This window comes from Dipodomys ordii, unplaced genomic scaffold (assembly GCF_000151885.1).
Source record: "Dipodomys ordii isolate 6190 unplaced genomic scaffold, Dord_2.0 Scaffold58, whole genome shotgun sequence".
NCBI lineage: Eukaryota > Metazoa > Chordata > Mammalia > Rodentia > Heteromyidae > Dipodomys > Dipodomys ordii.
Genome location: NW_012267274.1, coordinates 7,686,416 through 7,709,528, shown reverse-complemented (window position 1 = coordinate 7,709,528; position 23,113 = coordinate 7,686,416). Strand labels below are relative to the sequence as shown.

At 38.7% G+C, this 23,113-nt stretch overlaps 1 protein-coding gene across 1 annotated transcript in view; it reads right to left on the bottom strand.

The window, feature by feature from the left end:
* The window catches only part of Ate1 (arginyltransferase 1), a 97,961-nt gene that overhangs the window by 8,647 nt on the left and 66,201 nt on the right, over window positions 1-23,113 (bottom strand). The window contains exon 11 of the mRNA XM_013021900.1: window positions 1,518-1,638. Within this exon, the coding sequence (XP_012877354.1) occupies window positions 1,518-1,638 (121 nt within the window). The remainder of the gene's footprint in view (window positions 1-1,517; window positions 1,639-23,113) is intronic.

Genomic DNA, 23,113 nt, shown 5'->3' with positions numbered 1-23,113 from the left:
TTACATGAAAATCAAATTATGAGAAAAAATATACACCTTAGGACTAAGGAAATCCTTATATTACTCTCCTTGCTCTTTTGTCTTTTCATTGTATTCTCTCCATTTACTATTTTTTATGAGGTCTTCTCATTCCTCTCCTTTATTTTATTTTTTTTCTGTAGTACTGTATTGGGGTTAGAACTAAGGACCTCATTCAGGTCAGGAAGGTGCCCTAACACTTGGGTCCTGCCCAAAGCCTTTTGTGCTTTCATTATTTTTCAAGTAGGGTCTTGATTCTGGCCTGGGCTAGCCTGGACATGATTCTACTTACAATTCCTGCATGGCTACGATGAACAGACCACACCACTGCCCATATTCTTTTGGCTGACAGGAGGCCTTGCTAACTTTTTGCCCAGGCTAGCCTCAAATTGTGATCTTCCCCATCTCAGCCTCCCAAGAGCTAGGATCACAACAGGGTGGGCCACTGCAGCCAGCTCCTGCTTTGCTTGGGGATCACAGGTGATTAGCAAAAATGTGTATGCTCACACATTTCCTCTATGGTAGTTCAGGCCAACTCAAAGCTCAGCACAGTTTGGAATGTCAAAGAACCTTAGTCTGGGGAAGCTACACCTGTTAATATAATACAAGGAACCCATACCAAAAGCATACAAACTCATGGCAACTTCACACAGCACAGACTAATTCCCAGAGCACTAGACTACAGGGAAGTAAACAGAATACACATATAGAAGATAGAAAAGCAGGCACATACTAAAGCCTGTGGCAGCTACGTAATCAATCTTCTAAACTAGGAGGATCTTAGCATGCCTATCTTACTGTAATCTTTACTACATCTCAATAAGACAGGCTCTGTTACTGTTTTTATTAACGCACATGAATTCTATGAAACTTGTATTTCACAATGACGTTCCATGTATGCACACAACATACTTTGGTCATTTAGGTCTGACTATTTTAATGGTTAAAAGCGAGGAATGTGAAGCTATTGCTTAAGAGCACACAGTATACCCATTGGTATACCAGGGAAGTTTGATTCTAAGGATATTCTTTTAGTGTTTGTACTAATGCCTAATGGAGAGTAATAGGAAACAAAATATGGCTGGGGATCCACTAGGCAGGAAATGGGAGAGGGAACAGGGACACAAATCAGAAATCTAATGAAGAATTGTTGCAAAACCTTCACAGCCTGTTTGCTTCCATGACACCATCTTGTAACTTTATGCAGAAATTGGTCAATATTTCTATTTTTCCCTACATTTGCACATAATCAATCTAGTGAACAGATTTTAAGTACTGGGGTAACTAAAAGAACTGGATATTGGTATCACAGCCTGCAAAGCACATAAAAGCCAATCTATCAGGACATGCCCATCTTATACACACACGTGTGCAAATGTACTCATTCCCACTCTACAATATATAAAAAGCTCCACAGCCCCTACAAAGAGACACAGACACACATATGGATTGTGAAAACAAAGGTAACAATTTCCTCATGAGCTATGCTCCAAACATACCTGCTTCTGGGTCCTGATTGAAACGACAATACTTGGAGTTTTCAAGTGAAGACAGGCACTGCTCGATGGGTACCCACACATAGGTCTCAGGACACAGCAAGTCCGAAGGTCTATACTGACCCTATGGAGTATAAGAAAAAAGGCACAGGCATTATTAATATAGCAACTCCTGACTTCCGAGGCTCCAGGCACACCAGAAAAGGCTGAATCACAAATTAGTCAACCAGAAACTATTTGACCATAAATACACTATACTATACCATACCATTGGCCAACCCCCGTCCCCCATCTCAAGAAGGGCTCTCTAAAAGTGGTGCATTGACATTTAGGCATTGGTTAATTTGGAAGCTTTTAGTTCTACACTATTGTTGTTATTGTTGTTGTTGGTCATAGGGCCTGAACTCTGGGCCTGAGTGCTGTCCCTGAGCTCTTCAGCTCAAGGCTAGTGCTCTTCCACTTGAGCCACAGTGCCACTTCGTTTTCTGGTGGCTTATTGGAGTTAAAGAGTTTCATGGCCTTTCCTGCCCAGGCTGGCTTTGAACCACGGTCCTCAGATCTCAGGTTCTTGAGTAGCTAGGATTATAGGCATGAGCCACCTGTACCTGGCTTCTACACTCTTTTATAAGAAATATTTAAATAATTCTTGCTGAAATGATTGTTAAAACTACCTAGCTTCAAAATTAAGTTTTTATGGAAGTGGTGCTGTGGCTCAAATGGTAGAGCACTAGCCCTGAGCAAAAGCAGCTCAGAGACAGCACCCAGGTCCTGAGTTCAAGCCCCAGGACCAGCAAAAAAAATAAATAAAAATAAAATTAAAGAACACCACTAATCAAGTTTTAAAATCTAATGAATAACAGATTGAACACAACAGAAAACTGTATAAAGTGAACTTACTTTACAAAATGAATTTCATAAATATTTAACTGGTACTGTTAATAATTATTCTATTCTAATGTGTTAAAAATGCTGTCTTGTGGGGGGAGATAAGTTGTGGAGGTGGGAGGGAAGGGATGATGGGGGGAAACAAAGGAGGAGGCAACAATGCTCAAAAGGAAATGTACTCATTACCTTGCTCATGTAACTGTAACCCCTCTATACAGTATTTTTACAATAAAAAATGTACAAAAAATGCTGTCTTAGCAACATAATTCTTTTTTTTTGGTCTGGTCGTGGGGTTTGAACTCGGCCTGGGTGCTGCCCCTCAGCTCTTCAGCTCAAGGCTAGCGCTCTACCACTTGAGCCACAGTGCCACTTCCGGCTTTGTTTTTTCTTTTTGCTTATGTGGTGCTGAGGAATCAAACCCAGGGCCTCAGGCATGCAAGGCAAGCGCTCTACCACTGAGCCACTTTCCCAGCCCAGCAACATAATTCTATAAGCAATCTAAACTAGGAAATATACAATTAAAATAAAAAGACAATAAAAGTTCAAAGTAAACATTTAAGATCCTCTAAGCTTTCTTCAAAAATTCTATTTCATGAAAATAGTTTATATTTTTAAACTTAATTGCACACCCCAAATGTAAATTAAGTTATATAATACATGATAAAGAAAAAAAAGTCATTCACTTATGGGTAACATACAGATAACAAACAGAATGATACAAGTTAAGTGAAAGCAGTAAACATAGTATGTTTACCCATGTTAACTTACTACTGTATGATGCCCTTGGACTGCCAAAACTGTTTTCACAAAGCAGCAAATGGATCATACCAGTTTGAGGACCACTATCTAGTGTAAACCCACCTCAAAGAATACTGCTAACTTAAGGGCTCCTTACTAGTACACTGCTCCTCATAGGAAAGGCAAGTAACACTATTTGGGAAAAGCCAAGGAGCAGAGCAGAAGGAGAGAAGAGAAGAGAACAAGAAAAGGTCATAAGGGTACATCATATACACGTATGAAAATAGTGAAACCTATTATATATACTAACAAACAGGGAAGGGGGAGAGAAGGGAGGGAGGGAGGGAGGGAAAGACAGAAGAAGCCTACTGTGCATCACAAAGGTATAAAGTGAATGGCAGGCCGGCTATATATAAACAAAGTGCAAAGACACATTCACTCTTAAGAGGCTACTAAGAAGGTTCAAGAAGGATGTGGAATTTTACTGGAAGCTTAAAAGACTATATAGGCAGGATGGAAAGGAATGCAAGCAGTCTGGTTAAAGGAACAGCACAAGCAAAGACAAGAGTTCAGCCAAGCAGCAGGTAACTGAAGGAGAGGAAAGAGCAGGTCACTGCAGCAATGAAAAGGTACGGTAGGACCAGATTCTGAGGGCCTAGTATATTTTGGACATCATGTCAGATGGAAGGAAAGGCTACTGTTGCCCTTCATTCCAGTAGAAGCAGGAGACAGGACAGAACCTAGCACTCCAGTCTCCAGCTCAGCGTGTGCTCACTGTACCCATGATCATCTTACTGGCTTAGGGTGGTTTTACATCACATTCCAACATTATGCAATTGAATTATGTGCAAATGAATTCGTAATAAACAACTGCGAATCAAGTCAGGTATTCTACTGCTACTTATCTTATTGAAAGCAATGAATTCCAGGACTACTTTTTTTTTTTTAATCTAAAGTAGTTCATCTCTACATTAATTCAGAGAAGAGAAAGCATGACATGATAATGTCAACATATTACTAAATCTGAAAAAACGAGAAAGCAGTGTAAGGCAGTAGCTCTAACTCTTTTATTAAGAAATCTGATATTAAGAAAAGCTAAAATAAAGGTTAAAAAAAACTTGTAGGAAAAAGAATTTTCTTGGTCTGCAGTATACAGATTTTTTTTAAGCACATACAAAATTATTTTTTTCAACAGAAGAAAATCTGGTACCTTGGGCTTCATACTATACTATTATACTATACTACGATTATTAAGTAGGCAAGCCAAAAATTGGGAAATTTACTCACAAGCCATATATTAGACAGCAGACTTAGATCTAGAACATATGTAAAATTTTAACTGCTCAGTAAAGTGATTTGTTTAAAATTTTTAAAGTTTTAATTTCAAAATTTTAATTTTAAAAATTTCACTTTTGTTTTAAGTAAAAATTTTAAACAAATCACTTAAACACTTTACCCAAGATCTCTGTCTAATAAGCACAAGAAAAAGATGTTTAACACCATTAGTTATGAGAAATGTACCTTAAAATCTTAAAAGTTACTAATGTAGCTCTTACTCAAATGGTTAAAATTCAGTAAGTTAGAAAAATAAAAAATTGGCAAGACTTGGACCACGTAGAAGGCAGATGCTGATGTTTAAAATGACAGAGTGTTAGCTAGAACAGCAATCTTGCTGTTCCATCATTTGTAGAATGGGTTAGGATAAAGTCTTTGAACTGTAATCACTGGGTGAAGTGTTTTAATTTTTACAGTACCAAACATTTTCCCCAGAAGTTGTGCCATTTTAGATTTCCATCAATAATGTTAGGTATCTACACTCTAATTTCCTCCACATGCTTACTTCACACTATCAAAACTTTCCATCTCTGCCCACCTGAAAATGGCATTTCATCGGTTTTAATTTATGTAAAATGTTCTATGCATGTAGAGGAATATACGTTTGCTTTACAATAAAACTAGTCTGTTTTGTTACTGCTGGCCTTACTAAAAAACTCTTTATCTATTAAGGAAATTAGCTCCTGGCTTGTAAATGTTTCTGTTATTTTCCTAGAACGTTGTACTTTTACTCCTTGTGGAAATCTGATACGTGGTCAAAACCATCAGTTTTCAAGAAGGGATCTGGTCTCTGCACAATAATTAAAGAAGCCACTCTCATTTGAAAATTATAAAAACATACTTTTTCTAGTATTTTTATAGATCATAACTTTACATTTACATTTATGCTTCATCTGGAATTTATTTGGGTATGAAGCAAAAGATCCAACCTAATTTCTTTCAGATGTTTTTACTCAGTGGCTTCAACATCATTTTTGGGATAATCTTCCTTTCCTTTGCTGATTTAAATGCTTCTTTGATAATGTGTTAAATTTCTATATATACTGAGCTCCCCTTCTGGTTGTCACACTGATCTGTCAGTCTAGTCTTGTGCCAATGCCACATACTTTTAACTACTAAAGATTTATATTTTAATCTTTGGTAAATCTAATCTCTTCTCATTACTCTCCATCTGCAGAAATTTCTGATCCTTTTGCTAAAAAGGGTTCCCTACGTGGTACAAAAACACTGCCAACACGATTAAGGAAACTAATAAAAATGGAATGGCACATATTGACACTGTGATGACAGAACATAAAAGAAGAGAATTCCAAGAATGTACAGTGGGGAAACCATAGACACAGTAAGCGCCTCTTAAATTCATAGGTTTACTTCATGCAGTTTTGACTAAGCAGGGTAAAAAACCAAACTGAAATAAATGAGAAGAAATCCCAAACACAAAAAAATTAACTTCCCACAGCAGCACATATTTCACAGCCAGCTGATAAGAACAGCCCTCAGGCCTGAGTTTGTCATTAGTTGTGCTGAAATCCTGTGTGATCTGTTTCCCTACCCTTGATTATATGAAAATCTGCCTCTGTCTAAAAAGCAAGGTAATAGTTATGATAATTCTTTCCAAGTGAAAAGGAGCATGTGATGTGCTGAGTGTTTTATATGTATGTATGTGTGGGTGTGTGTCCACGTGCGTGCTCGCACCTGTGTGCATGTGCATACGTGTGTGCACGCTGGTCCCGGGGCTTGATCAGGCTCTGGGTGCTATCCATGAACTTTTATGCTTAAGGCTAGCGTCTACCACTTGAGCCACAGCTCCGCTTCTGACTTTTTGGTTGTTAAAAGATAAGAGTCTCATGGATTTTCCTGCCCAGGCTGGCTTCAAACCTTGATCCACAGATCTCAACCTCCCAAATAGCTAGGACTGCAAGTATAAGCCACCAACACTTGGCTTGAGCTTAATTTTTCAAGTGATAAAGTGAACGTCTTAGATTTGTTGAAAGGTGGACCGGTCTTTAGTGGAAAATGGGTGGTATTATACAAAAATGAAATCAAGCATCTGCAACACTCAGGATAAAGAGCATGAAAGAAGATCTAGTTTTGGGTGAAAAAAAATGACTACATATCAGTAATCCTGTGACAGTTAATGCCACAATCTCAAGCATGGAAGCTTAAACCTAGCTTGTGTCCAGTGTGCATGGATCTGAGTAAGTACTAACTTCTACACGTCCTGAGCACTTCAGTCTTTCCTCCACAGCAGAACTATAAGGATCTGCTATATATTCATCTTAAGTTAAAAAACAGATAACAATCCTCCAAACGAAAACCCAAAATGTCCAAATGATACCATTTTCTAATTTAAGATGGAAGTCAAAACTGACACCTGCAGACATGTATAGTCACGTCATTCAGGGAAACTGAATTTTCCCTAATAACATTCCATGCAGATACACAGATTCATCAATAACCACTTAACCCAGTAACTGGACTAACGAGGAGGCTGGGAATGACAAAACTGTATTGTACATACAGTACAATATGTGAAAACACATAAAATTCATCAGGTGTGATAGGGTAAAACTTTTCAAAGTTCCCAAATTTTTATAGCATTCTTTGAAGGCAATAGCTGTCAGTTACAAGTGCTATCTTTGTTTTATAACATCTCACTAAAAAATCAGAAATATAGATGTTTTGACCTTTGCTTATCACCTGAAATCATGTTCTTGCAGACCACCACAGAACAAGGTTCTATAGTAAGCCACAGTGCATGTCCCACTTCCTAAGCTAACATGGCTGGAGTACCAAGCTCAATTGAGACTCACCATCACATAAATGAAAATTACAGGGATTTGAGAGCTACCCTGCCTTTCACTTTTGTAAGGAAATAAGAAATGTTTGTATTAAGAATGTAATTACTTAAGGATTTGCACATGCTTTCCTGTGGTAAGAAGAAAAAAATATTTAATCAACCTCTAAGTACCTCATTCATATTGGAACAATGAGGTAAAAGGCAGATTAAGTCTTTCCTAGGGTGCTGACTTTTTGTAACTAAGAAGTCTGAGTTACCACATATTTGTCAAGGACTCACATTTTTCAAAATGTAATTGGTGCGACAGGGGTAGACAGAGCTTACCCAGTAGTGTTTTGGAGCATTCTTTCACAGAGATAAACAGCTTAGGGAGGTGCTCTAGATTCCCCGTGGGCCTCTGTATACAACAACAAGAATCAGAAAAACCTCAGCACCAGAGGCACTATGCCAACATGGGCTGTGGCAGAAGGCAGCTCACCTCAGAATAATATGCCTGCTTGCAAGTTAATCGACAGTTTAAAAACTGCAGGAAGAGCCAGGGGATGGTGGCTCACGCCTGTAATCCGAGCTACTCAGAAGGCTGAGATCTGAGGATCACAGTTCAAAGCCAGGCTGGGCAATAAAGTCTGTGAGACTCTTATCTCCAATAAACCATTAGAAAACCAGAAGTGGCGCTGTGGCTTAAGTGGTAGAGTGCTCACCTTGAGCTGAAGAGACCAGGGACAGCACTCAAGCCCAGAGTTCAAGCCCAAAGACTGACCCCCCCCCAAAAAAATGCAGGAAGGAATGCTTGATGTCCATCATTAATTAAACATGTTTGATGAGAGCTAGCCCCTCAGTTCAAAGTCCTTGAGGGAAACAAGCTGAGGAAATCTTGTCATGTTTACAAACTGTCTTGAAAATGGGAATCAAAAATAAAACTGGCTAAGTGGCATTATATTCCAAGTTAGCAAAGAGTGAATGTTGTGCTCAAAGTACTGCTGCAACTTTCAATGGCTCCTTGTTCATGAAAACTACCAAGCTATATCTCTCTCCATAAAAAAGGTGTGAGAAAAAATTAAAATATGGTCACATAATATTTTGCTCAATTTTTCTTGGTTGTAATAGAATAAAAATCTAGAAAATGACTAAGTCAAATCTAAAACATTGAAAGAAAAAAAGGTTCAAAACCTCTTCTAGGTGGACACTGGTGGCTCATAACAGTAATTTTAGCTACAAGAGGCTGAGATGTGAGGATCATGGTTCAAAGCCAACCTGGGCAGGAAAGTCTGCTAAGACTCTTTTTTATCTCCAATTAACCATCAAAAAGTTGTAAATGGAAGTAAGGCTCAAATGGCAGAGCATAGCTGTGAGTGAAAAAGCCAAAGGGTAGCACTCATGCCTTGAGTTTAAGTTCTAATACTGGCATGCATGCAGACACACACAGGTGTGCCGCGTGTGTGCGCACGCGCACACACACACACACACACAGTAACAAAGAAATCCAATTTTTTGCAAAACACGTTCTATTAGCAAAGACTAGATGGTCCAGAAGTGGGGCTGCAGTTTTAGTTTTAGCCAGTGGAGTAAACTAGGGTATTCTTCTCACTTTCGAGCTTTAGACCATACTGTGAAGAAAAACACAAAAGATAATCATCACTATCTAGTTTTCTATCCTGTACAAGAATCATAAATTATGGGATTAGCAAAATAGAATTCAGCCTAAAAACCACATTCACTTTGATAGCAGAGGTTAAAAACATCAGACTATCATGACTTACTGAACAAAGTAAATACAAGTACCTAAAGAGAATGTAAAATATGTATGTATGTGAAAAGATTTTATTTCTGGCTTAGTTACGATTTCGCCAAAGATAGTTAAAAATATGAAAATAGCAAAAAAAAAAAACCCCTTAAGACAACTACCCTCAGTTAAGAAATATCCAGTTAGAAATCTATACCAAAGGTTAAAGAAAGGAAAAGTTGTATTTAAAGGTATAGAGGAGGAAAACGGTGCTAGCATCAACCAGTTTTTGCAATAGTGTTACTGACACAGTTCTCACACCATAACGGTCACTCCTTTAAAGCACACAACTCCAGTATTTTTACTGTATTGCAAGCCTGTGGCCATCATCACGTTTTCACCACATGCTCATTAGCAGTCACTCCCTCTGCCTCACCCCCAGCCCCAGGCCACCACTGATCTAAACTACCAGCAATCCATTTTAAACTGCAGTGTTTCGAGTTAGAGTAGCACCTGAAGATCTGACGCAGCATCAAGACTCAGGGGACATGGCCACAGAACTGACGTCACCCCTTCCCCATCATGCCACCTGGGCCACATGGCTCCCCTGTCGTTCCTGGACATACCAGGCCTGCTCCCATCTCAGGACTTTTCACGACGTTTCCCTCTTTTGGTCCCAGATAGGTCCAGAGGGCCAACTCTGCCCTTAGCTTTAGGTTTTACTCAATGTCACATTCTCTGTGAAGCCATCTTTCCTCTTTATGGTTTTATTTCCACAGGGCTTAGCAACATCTAACATTTTTATTATTTCCCTTATTTATTTATATCCATATAGAACTCCTTGTCAGAATGTAGGATCAGGAATCCTTAGTACAAGTTGCTCACTAATGTGTTCCAAAACTTGCTCAGTAAATGACTGCTGGATGGATACACAATAAATCTAGTACTACATTCCTCCAATAACATTTCTACTTTCTGTTTCTAAGCACAGTGGTTATTACTTTTATTTTTTTCTATGCTGGAATTTTAACTGTTTGCTCAGCTGGCCCTCTATCACTGGAGCCATGCCTCTAGCTTGACCTTCTGCTGGTTATTTTGAGATGGAGTCTCATGAACTTTTCTGCCCAGGTTGGCATCAAACTGTAATCCTCCAGATTCATCCCCTGAACCCCTAGGATTGCAGGGGTGGGCTACCGGTACTTAGCAATAGTTCCTGTCTTGCAGAGTAGTAGGGTACATGAGGCAGTCAATGTTATTGAAGTCATATCTATGAAGCAGCTCTGCCATATTTTTTATTCTATAAAACTAAGTTCCCAATCCTTTAGTCATCACCAAATGCTAAAAGAACAAGCAGATTATCATGGAAGGATCTTTAAGAATTACTGAAATTACAAAAAGAAACTGAATTTAGCCTTTTGTTAAACACAGGAAACCATTTCAGCTTCATACATTTTCTTTCCAAATAAACCTTTACATATTAAGTTTTAGAACAAAGAAAATATGTTGTCTTCAACAAAATGCTGAAACAATACAGTTTGACCTACTATAACAATGAGATGTACAAGACACTATGTTGAAAACAAACTTTACAACTTGGGGGGGAGGGGGTTGGGAAGGGAAGGGATGATAGGGGAAAAAAAAAGTAGGGGCTAACAATGCTCGATAGGAAATGTACTCATTACCTTACTCATGTAACCATAACCCCTCTGTACAGTATCTTTACAATAAAAAATATTTTTAAAAAAAGAAAGGCCTCTTGTGATAGAGCTGAACATGCTATTTTGTTACTAACAGCAACAATAATGCTTTCTTCCTATTTGTTAAGAACACAGATGTCATAACAGTTCCATGTATCACCAGCATTAATGTGTGTAATACCTTAAAACGTATTCAACAGGTATTATCTCCTCTTGCGCAGACCACACTGTGGCAGTGATGAACTCTGAAGTGTACATGTCACTTTCTTTTCTTATCTCACATCTAAATCTAAAATATTCAGTCCTTTCCACATATTTACAAAATCATGTCTGAAAATGTTAATATCAAAGCTCAGTTCAAGTGGCGCTGTAGCTCAAGTGGTAGAGCGCTTGCTCTGAGCTGAAGAGCTGAGGGACAGTGCCCAGGCCCACAATTTGGGGAGGCGGAGGCGGAGGCGGGGGCGGGAGTTCAATGCACTGGGACTCATTTGGCCTCTGTGGCAAGCTGAGCTGGGCCTTGGGAGATGCTCCCTGTCGCAGAGGAGCTGCCCTGCACCCCCAGCAAGGCAGACTATGAAACAAGCAATTGGTGGACCTCAAAGGTCAGAACACCAGCTTCCTCTGGAGAAGCAGTGCCTCAGAGGTTGGGGTTGGGGTGGGGTGGGGCACTCACCACCAGCAAATACAGATCCAAGACCTCCAGAGCTCCCAAACACATGTCTATCAAAACTATACCCAACAGGAGATGAAAAGAGAAACAGCTTTTCATCTTTATAGCTAGCTGCGTAACTCTGTGTCCTTTGTCTTCATGGTTTAGGGAAGTTTCAAATATAGTAACGCTAGGTAGTTACAAACTCCATCTTCTATACCAAATTCCATAGAGCCAAATTTATAACCAGGAAGTATCCTCCTAATAAAGAATATGTTGAAGCAAGTGTCAAGTTCCTCTGTATATTTATAATTTGGTATTTATCTAGAAGATTATTATGAAACTCATGGTTTAAAATTTTCACTATACTTTCTTTTATCTTATTGTACCTCCCATCTTCCTAGATTTTCATTGAAGTACTTCTTACAGTGGAATGTATAACTGATCAGAGATAAAATTTTAGTTTTATTACACAAAAAATTTTAGTTTTATTCCCCCAAAATCCAGAAGCAGGCACAAACTTACAGTATTAAAAGGACCACTCTTTGATTAGAGCAAATTCAGAAATATGTGATTTTAATTTCTTAATGGCTTTAACATCTTTTTTAAATCATTTTTTTTCCTTTTTTGATTTTAAGAAATATGTGAACCCATATGCATTCAGGACTACACATTTCCAAGCTAACATGTAAGAATTTCCTTTGAATATTATGTTTAGCTGCATACATTTAAATAACATGCAAATGACAAGTTGTTTCTTTAATTAAAGTTAAAGGATTTTAGACTTTGTTATTTTTCTCAGGACAAAAATCAAAGAAGAGTACAGAAATCCTTTCATATGATATTTGCCCAAGCTAGCATGCTTGGCTTCTAATTGGAAACATCTGGGGATGGGCTTTGGCCGACTGTAATGAAACTGAAGTTACCAATTCACACCCTGCCATTTTGAGGATATTTTGTTTTTACAGTTTTCAAATCAAAACCAAACGGACCTTCCTTTGAACTCTGGTCCCAAAGCAAATATCTTTATGAGATTTCACTCTCAAGAATACTTTATAAATATTTTGTAAAATAGGAAGAATTTCATGAGTATTTGAGATGAGGCTAAACCAACAGAATTTGTTTTGAAAGTTTAAGTTAAATTAAAATATAAGTACTCTAAAAATATGGAATTATCTAAATATACACACAATCCTCCCCCATAACACATACCAGAGTGAATACCAGCAGCAATTATTAAAAAAAAAAAAAGATTACTTAAATCTCTTATCAGGTAAAGATGACCAGTATCCCAACTTTTTACAATAAACCTACTGATTTTACTAAAATTTTTGCTTAAAAGAAGTTCTAAGAGTACCTCGACAAAAATAGTTCAAAATGATCCCTTAAAGAGTGGGCTAGCTGTGCCCAGGAGAAAGCAAGTCAGAACCCAGCTTATTAAATCCAGCCCTTACCCTGAAAGACAACACCAATGGAATCTGTCCGCGGAGCACTGCAGCAGACCCCTGCTCCCCATTTCATTACATAAACAGAGATTGACTTTATCCATCCCCAAGAGAGCGCTTTAGAAGTAACTCTAGCCGCTCTGTTTTCAGAAACTGTGTTTGGGTTGTGCCATGCTCAGCTGGCGAGGTGAGCTGAGACCAGTAAAGACAAAGGCCCTAAACATCTGAATCCATTTGTGTCCCAATTCTGAGCGGCCAACAGATGTACTCCATGTGCGCTACGCTAAGCTTTGAAAATTTAAAAATACATATTTTTTCCACTGACAAACAAAGTGATGGTATTCTGTGTTTCTTTAATTAAAATCCAAGGGTTCTCAAAGGCTCTAGGACTTACTTTAAGGCTTCTTTAAGGCTGAGCTATTTATTTTACTATTGGCAAATAGCAGAGAATAATGATTCTAATTCAGTTTTAATCACAATCTTTGCTTTTATTTTGAAAACCCTGAGTTAATCCATTTTCGTCTAGAAAATACAAAGAAAGCCTGTGAAGAAAAGATTCAGGGAATCAACTTACAGACCAAATTTAATTTCAAACTGAGGGTCATAAGTTGAAAGGAATGAAAAAAGAAAACTTGAATGATGAAGACCAAGAAAATACTATTTAGAGGAATAGTACAGCCCAAAGCTTCTTTAATTTCTGTTAAAGATTAACTGTGTGTGTGTGTGTTGTCGTTCACCCTGCGTGTCGTTTGCTGTTTCAGGCTTCTGCTTGAACACAGGCACTGAGGGACAGGGCTCTGCCACCACTTCGGGAGAGGCCATCCTTCCCTGGAATGCAGGAGGGCTGACTGCAAGTCCTAGAATATGCCCTACTCCTGCCACCACCAAGAACTTACTGTAGAAGTCCCATTCATGGCCCTTTACTGCCTCTTCCACACTTTTCAGTCAAGCAGGACAATCTTCTATTAAACGATTTCACAGCCTGCATGTGGGTGTCATACTTTTAATTACAGCTGGTGAGAAACTACAAGATAAAAAAAAGCCACCCCCAATTCAATAGTGCCTTGAAATGAGTCTGGATTTTACCACTCACAACAGAACCTATGCCAGTTGTGTTCCCTAGAGTAGGGTGCCTGGGAAAAGGTAAGCTTTCAATCCAGCTTCTTACTACACACCCATGGGTACTACAACTAGGGGCAGGCTCTCTTCTGTTGAAGGGTGGGGGACTCCCACAGTGTGCAAGTGCCCAACTCCACCTTAGAAACCAAACGTACGTGTGAGAGCCGTCCTTGCGCTCTGCTGCTGTCCCCAGGCTGTACCATTCCTGCTACCCGTCATCCCGCTTTCAGGACCCGCCTGCCAGGCTCAGTGCTCAGGTTAGTGTTAGACATGCCACTGTCAGTGCTCAGGGAACTCCTGCTCTAAAGGGAGACTTGAAACAAGCCACAGGAAGTTCTTCCAGAGCACAGCAGATACGATGAGCACAGAGCACATGAGAAGGAGGACGTGAGGTCAGGCTGCTCTGGGAGACAGCACCTTGGTGTCTAACCACAGAAGGCTGGGCTATGCGTAAGCGCAACCAACTGAACTACACATGCCCTTCTCTATCAACTACTCCCTCCACATAGGAAAAACATAATTTCTGTACATGTCTTGTCCCTAACATTCCTTGTGTGGACGCTTACTTAATATTTATTCTAGTAAGCTAAATTGGGACAAGTGCTATTTCTTGAAAAGAGGATCAGAGTCTTAAAACTAGATGGATGTTAAATCTCTCCAGATAGTATTCAGTTTCATTTTAACATTTTAAAATAAAGGATAATGGGGAAAATTATCTGATTAGATTAGGGCTAATTTCTGGCAAAGCCAAGATTAGAACCTCGGTCTTAGCATTCCTTTTGTTAAAATTCAGAAGCAGAGGTCACCACACCTACATACGTATGAACATTGAAACAACATCAGCAACGTCCTTCCTATATTCCAGCTTATGAGGGCTTACCTAATTAAAACAATTTACGATCCAGCCCTTCCAAAGTATATGCTTTTATTTTCTTTAACTTTCATACATACATACAGATAGATAGATAGATAGATAGATAGATAGATAGATAGATAGATAGATAGATAGATAGATAGATAGATAGATTTTTTTTAAACAATACTGGGGTTTTGAACTCCAGGCCTCATGCATGTGAGGCCAGCACTGTATCTTCTGAGCTGTGTCTCTGGCAACTTTTGCTTTAGTTATTTTTCAGACAGAGTCTCACATTATTTTTGGCCTGGGGCCGGCCTATGCCTCCTGCTTAGCTAGGATTATGCCTACCTTGTTTGATGAGATCTCACACTAACATTCTGCCCAGTTGCCCTGGAACCACGGTCCTCTTAACTGCAGACTCTTGAGTGGCCTGAGCTCCTCTGAGCTAACATGCCCAGCTTATTTCTTGAGATTGCTGTTTTGCAGACTTTTTGACCTGGCTGGTTTCAAACCGCAATCCTTTTGATCTCTACTTTGCAAAAAGCTACTCAAAACATGCACTTAATTTTGTTTTTTAACATTTTTAAAAACTAATATCCCCTGAATCAAGCAAATGCTAAAACAAAAAGTTGCCAACAAATACACAGCTTTATCCTAAAAAAGCCATTAAGCTATCTCTGTCACTGGTCATTTATTTAACTGGAGTCATTTTTAACCCCAGAATATGCAAACAGTAAACACTTTGCAATGTGTAGTTAATTACATCCTTGAGGAAAAAAATACATCAACTATGACCTCATATGTATATTCCCAGGGGTGTAATCTTTGGTAACCATTCCTTTTTCTCTGCCTAATGGAAAATGCATCATCAATGACTTAAATACTGAGGTAAAGAATCACCTTCTCCCCCTCACCTGGCAATAAAAGGAGAATTTACATCGGACCCCTTATGCGTGAGTGTGCTGTGTTCCGGCAAGGAAGGGCTTGGTGGGAGTGTCCAGGCTTCAGCAAGTACAAGACTCCACCTTTTGAATGATTGACAATGAAGAACACAATCACTTCTTACTTATACAGGTATTCCCAGGACATGAAAATCAAGCGTATTTCACAACTGGCTATCAAGAGAATTCTTTATGTCACCCAAAGAATCTTGGATGACAACCTGGGACACCTTACTTTTCTGGTCCTTCTAGACCAGCCTAGATAATCATATCCCAATTCCATTAAGAGTGGTTGACATCAAGGTCTCTGTAAATGTTACTTTTATGTCCATTTTATCAGCCCACTATAAAATCAAAAATTTATTGAACACAAACAATTATTTAAGGATTTTAAATACTGTCATACATAGTTTAGCCATGTTTGAAATATTAAACAGATAAATATGAATGCAAAGTTGTCAGTGGCTGAGCAATTAAAATAAAGTTCCTCTATATGGACTTCATACAAAAATGTATTTCTCTAAAATTCAAGGAGTCAGTCATCACCTTTCCAATCCTGCCACTGTCTACAGAAATCACAGCAGCATAATTATCAGTTTACCACATCAGTATTCTCTGGAAGCAGCATAACCAAAACTGAATGCGAAATCTACCACTTCCAGATGTGGGAAAGTGTGGTTTTGATGAATTATTCTGAAGAGTCTAAAATGATGTCATTAGTGCAGCACAGGGTGTGTCTGAAGCTGCTGTTCTATAGACCTTGGTCCATCCATTTCCAGTGATGATGGCAGCTGGGTAACACAGGTGGCACCTAGCACACACTATCAGCACTGCTTGCTTTCATTATGAGCTCACAGACCTAGAGGTGTTTATGTGTTTGAATCAGTACTGAGTTTTCTTTCTCAATACTCAAACTATCAGAGGGAACCAATTTGCACTGTCTCACAGTGCTTCTGACACACACAGAGTAGTTTACAACAGCCTATGTGATTGCTAGGGTCTTCTGTCTTCACAGAGAGCATTTATTGGGAGAGTTTTTACTATTCCTAGACTAAACTGTGTTTGTGAACAATGGATTTGAAGATCTCTCACTAAATAAGCTAAGCTTGCACAGAGGTTATTTTAACCTCAATCTTGGGGAAGAATATGACCAAAAGCAACCAAGTCTCTTCTTCCTGCAGAAATAGTGTGAAATAAAGCACCTCAAAGCAGCAAATGGAAGCTTTCCAAAGCACTTTCTACAAAATATTTAGCTTTAACAGAATGGTATATTTAGAAACATCTGAAAACTAAAATAAATCCATGTATCAGGAACATGAAGAGAATAAACAAATCGTTAATTTTTCTTACTAAGACTTCAGTTACAAACTTTAGGAGGACTGTATACAATTAACTAAATACTAGCAAGAATGGTAAACTGGCATCTGTTGGCGACTGAGCTGAGCACTCCAGGGCTCTTCCTCATCTGTCCCCCACGCTATACAGACAAGGGGGCTAGCAATGCTGTACCTATAATAAACCATGAAATCAAAACCCCAACTCAGCTCTTCTGTCTTTGCGGGCCAGATCGTCACTCTGTGTTCTTCTGGTAAAATAGGAATTACAGATATATAACAACTCTGAAAGTATTATTTGTATTATTTTAAGTATTACTTATACTATTACAAATTTTCTAATAGCTTTTCATTGAGCATGCATAAATACTAACATGTTAAATATGTACAATTGGAATTACAAGTAGGGCAAAAGGTCACAGGGGATCAGATATTCAGTCTCCAAGTTTCAGCTCACAGACGAATCACTACAACAGGAAAGCAGAAGCAGCACTGCACAGAACCTGGAAGGTTCTACCTTTACCACATCTAGTCCTGGGACACACTGACAACAAAGCAAGTATTCCTGCCAAATATGATTAATTTAAGGAAGATTATCAAAGAAAAAAACTAATTCAAATTATAAGACAATGGCAACCTTTAATGTCAATATTTTAAAAACCATAAAAGCAGAGTTCCAGTTCTAAGTTCAATGATACTCTAAAAAACCAGGTGGACATGGCAGTACATGCCCATAATCCCAGTATGCAAAAGGCATGATTCAGCAATACTGGCCTATTTAAGCACACTTTGCTTGAGTATCTACAACTCTAATATGACTAAAACTTGCAGCAAAAGCTACCTACTGCAAATGAACAGACTAGCAGAGATGAAGTAGAAGCTACACATTGCAGTGGGGGGGGACGCTGCACATGTGGTCGTACCTAACTGTGACTCATGAGAGTAACTTTCAGCCCCTGGAGTATTAAAGCACTGAGAATGGGGCACTTACAAAAGTAAAGCATCTTTCCAGATTTTTACTGATCTGTTTTATACCAAACACTGTCAGTTCTCTTATCCACAACCAACTCAGCAATCTTTTTTAAAACTGTTTTCAGTATTTCTGAGGCATTCAAGCTAATTTTTATGTGAATAAGGTTGAAAGCGCTCTTTCCATGAGTTAATATTAAATTAAGTTGTACTACCATGATAGCTGAAGCTGCAGATTAGAAAATGATGAACACACATGCGGGACATTCCGTTCTGGCCCAGTGTACCAGTGATAAGAATCCTGCATTCAGATCTTTGCAGGCATAGCCAGGTGAGTTCTACACAAGGCATCAACAGAGGAAGCTGGACACACTGGGCAGGAAGAAGGCAAAGCAGAGCCCCACTGTAAACCAGGATCCAGCTAACCCACCAACCACAGCCACACAATGCGTGTGTTTTAGGGCCAGAGCTAAGAAGGGACACCCACAGGGTTTAGGTAGCCCCAGTTAGGGCTGAAAGGGCAGAATAAAGTCAGGACAGAATCACAGCTGAACTGGATACTTAAATAAAACTAAAGCTCAAGAAGGAAAAAGAATAAAAATGGTCATGACAATTACTGATTTTTCATATTTGTTTGAAGTGTTCCTCATTTTTCTTGCCAAGTTGTCCTTTGAACAGAAACACTTAAAAAAGAATAGAGCTTTTATTTCCCTTATTTCGAACAGGCTGACATCATCGAGTTATTCAATTTTCCTTACAATCTTCCTTACACTCCTCCTGGGAGCTTGCAAACTAAGCCTGGGAAGTACTGAAAGAACAAAAGTAACCTTTCAGTACTACTTGAAACTAAAATAGCCACTAGAGAGCAGTGCTGCTGGCTCCTAAATGTAGTATAAAATGCAAAAAGGCCTAAATAAATCAAAAAAATTATACAACAGAGAGATAGGCTTACATTTGATCAGTTTATGGAAAGAACTAAAGATACTCAAGCTAACCGAATTTCTAGTGTAAAAATTTTAAGAGAAACATAAAAATTACAATTGAAAATGCAACTGGAAAATACAGAAGCTGTGTTTATACCTGTGTGCATTTTGGTTAGTTTCTATTATATATATTGGGGGTAGCTTCTATTATGAAAATTTCTTCTCTTCCCAGAAGAACATTTCCCAAATGATTTGATACATAAGAACAGACTCCTTACACTTGTTAAAAAATATCTAATTCTGTAACAAAGCCTCCAAAAGAAAATACACAAGAAGATATTTATGCATGATAAGAAGGGTGTGACTGGAATGCAGTGTAAACATATGTGAAGAGGTAACAATGACATCTTCCCCATAATTAAATACAAGCGAGTTTTTAAAAACACATTAAAAACTGCCCCAAATTAGAAGCAACCAAGATGTCTTTCAAAAGGAGATTGGATCTATATCTTACCTATAGTAAATAATGCTGCAATAAACATTGTCATCCTGATAGCTTTAGTGTGGTCTTGTTTTTAACCTTTTGGTTAATTGCCAAAAGTGGGATTGCTGGGTCATAGGGGAGCTCTATGTGGAGTCTTTTGAGGACCTCCCAGATGCCCCTCAGTAGATGAATGGATCAAGAAAATGTGGTATATATACACAATGGAATTCTATGCCTCCATCAGAAAGAATGACATTGCCCCATTTGTTAGGAAATGGAAAGGCTTGGAAAAAATTATATTAAGTGAAGTAAGCCAGGCCCAAAGAAACATAGGTCCCATGGTTTCCCTTATTTGCAATATCTAGTATATGTCTGAGTCAAGCAGAAAAGGTCAGATAAGGTGATGTTAGGGAAATGAACTAAGATATGTATTCATTTATTTTTTTCTTTTATGCGATTGTTTCTAACACATTTATAAGATTATTTCTTTGTTGCTTTGTATGTCCCTCCCCCATAGTATAACCCCTGCTTTCACTGTATTTGATGTCAGTATAATTTGTGGAGGGGAAGGGGAAAAACAAATTGTTTAAATAGGGATACAGGTGGACCTATTGCAACAATGAGATGTACAAGTCGTTATGTCGAAAACGAACTTTACAACTTGCGTGTGGGGGGCGAGGGGAGGATGGGAAGGGATGGGAAGGGGAAACAAAGGAGGAGGCTACAATGCTTGATAAGAAATGTACTCATTATCTTGCCCATATAATTATAACTCCTCTGTACAGTATTTTCACAATAAAAAAAATAAATCTTAAAAAAGATTGGATAAACTGTGGTCCACACATACAAGGATCTATTATGCATTAATAAAAAGAAATTGATGAAGCATATCAATCTGAATTGTACTCAAAGTTTGTCACTTTTGTTTTTAGTTCTGCTAAATGTTTCTCTAAGAGAAAATTATTCTAAAATATTAAACAGGATTAATAAAACAAAAAACAATGCCTTCCTTCTGTCTAAATCAAGATCTTTTCATTTATTGTGCAATTCATTTAAACATTTTTTTAAAAGTTTACTATGTGATGATTGGTGAAGAACATTATGGATCAAATGGCAAAAATAGAAAAAAAACAAATTAAGTAATATTAAGTACCAATACTGTTTACTACAATTGATAGCTGCAGTGTTACTTGCAAAAGAAATTCAAGTATTCTGGAGTTAAGAAAAAAAATCACAATTTATTCCATTTATTTTCAAATGGTTAAAAAAATAAGCATACTAAGTGCATAAAAACACATGAATCCATCTACTATACAGAGAGGGAGGGGACAAGGGAGAGAAAATAAAAAGTAGATAAAACAGGTGAAATGTTATGAGTAGGCAAGACTCTCTCAGTCACATACACACACACACACACACACAGCCCTAAGCAGTGAAGGAGAAAGGGCAGAATAACTAGCTTCCATTCTAACATCAACAGCAGAGTAGAGTACTATACAGCAGTTCTCCTTTATCCATGGTTTTACCTTCTGTACTTTCATGTATTCATGGTTAACTAGAGTAGAAAAGTATTAAAAACTCCAGAAAGGTCTGATAAATGTAAATCTGGGTGTCACTCAGAGTGGTGTGATGAATTTTGTTCCAATCTTGCTCTGCTTTAATCAGGCCATGAATCCGTGCTGTGCAGACTCTCATCTTGACTGCCCATCAGTAACTAGGCAGCTGACTGCCCCAGAAGTACAGTGCTTATGTTCAAATCACCCTATTTCATTTAATAAGGTCCTAAGGCATGGGAGCAGTGATGCCAGTAACGGAAATAAACCAAAGAAAAGCCATAAAGTGCTTCCTATAATTTGACAAAGTGCAAATACAATAAGGTACTTTGAGACCACATTTATATACCTTTCTTACAGTATATTGCTATAAGCATTTTACTTCGTTATTATTGTTATCTCTTACTGTATCAAATTTACAAATTAAAAAGTTTATCATACATATGCATGTACAGGAAAATATTTATAGTGTTCTGGGCTTTGTGTAGTCTTAGGCATCCACTCACAGAGGGTCTTGGAAGATCTGCTCCATGCACAGGGGAGACTAATGTTAAGACAAAGAGTTAAACACATGTATGCACCTGTGCTTCTCTAATCATCAGCTTAGTTTAACCATGACAGACAAGCTCATAAGCACAGGAAGTTCCAAGGTCATCTAGGTCCCGCCTCTGATACTCTGCTCCCCTTTCCCATGAGTACTAGCTATTTACTGGAATCACCTGCATGAATTGCATTGCAATTTCAACCCAAAGAGTCACTGTGACATCTTTGATTCGAGCAACATAAAAATGAGTTCCACCTAATACTATGGCATTCTTTGTGCTAAAGGGGGGGAAAAAAAGATGGGCTCATGCCTGTAAGCCTGGCTACTCAGGAGGCTGAGAACTGAAGATTACAGTTCAAAGCCAGCTTGATTAACAAAGTCTGTAAGACTCTTCTCTCCAATTGATCACCAAAAATAGTAAGAAAGATTCTGAGCTTGAGATGTGGCTCAGGCTGTACAGCACTATCCTTGAGCAAAAAAGCTCAGAGACAGTGCCCTAGCCCTGAGTTAAAACCCCGAAACTGGCACCCATGCCCCTCTAAGAGATGAGGGGGGGGGTAGAGGAAGAGAGGGAGAGAGGGGGGTTGGGGAGGTGGCTTCGTGGTAGAGTGCTTGCCTTGCATGCATGAGGCCCTGGGTTCAATTCCCCAGCACCACATAAGCAGAAAAAAGCTGGAAGTGGCACTGTGGCTCAAGTGGTAGAGTGCTAACCTTGAACTAAAGAGCTGAGGGACAGCGCCTAGGCCCAGAGTTCAGGCCTCAGGACTGACCAAAAAAAAAAAAGAGAGAGAGAGGGAGAAGGGAAAAAGGAGAGGGGAAGAGAGAAGAGGAGGAGGAGGAAGAGGAGGGTGGGGGAGGAGGAGGAAAGATGGGCTGAATTTAACTGCCTGGGCGAAAGTAATCCAACTCACTTGGTAATTATGATGCTGTGAAATTCCCTTATATATCTAAAATGACTTAGGAATGCTAAAAACCAGATCTTGTCAAACTAGATAAAGAAAATATCACATCTGGGAGATTTTGTATTTTTCAACACTACTGCTGCTTTGAAAAGATCTCAAGATTTGACAGCCAGATTTCATTACACAGAAACATTAATAACTTTTACATGAAGATCACATACATATGAATCCCCTCAGAAGTCTTAGGGTCATCAGTGAGTTTCTGGGTACACAGGGTTGTGAATTAGACACAAAAATCTGCTTTCTGGAAAGTTACATAGGCTATTTCTAGCTTGTTATGGTAAACCCCAAATTGGTTTTTCTTAAGTTCTTTTAATAGGAAGAGTCAAATTATTCACAAAAACTCTACTACAGTAAAGCCCTACAGACATTAAGCACAAGTCAGGAACCTTTAATCAGGAGCTCTCAACCTGGTATTTCGAACATTTGTGGCCACTTAACTACTATTAGTTGTGGGGGCGGGAGGGGGGTAATCCTATGTGTTAAGAATGGTTAGCAGCACCCTTCCCCTCAACCACAAGATGCTAGCAGCACACACACCATCTATCTCAGCTGTGACAACCATAAAGGCCTGTAGACACCAGGGTGGGACTCCCAATACACAATCACTGTTTGGGGGTAAGTAGAAGGGGAACACATAGT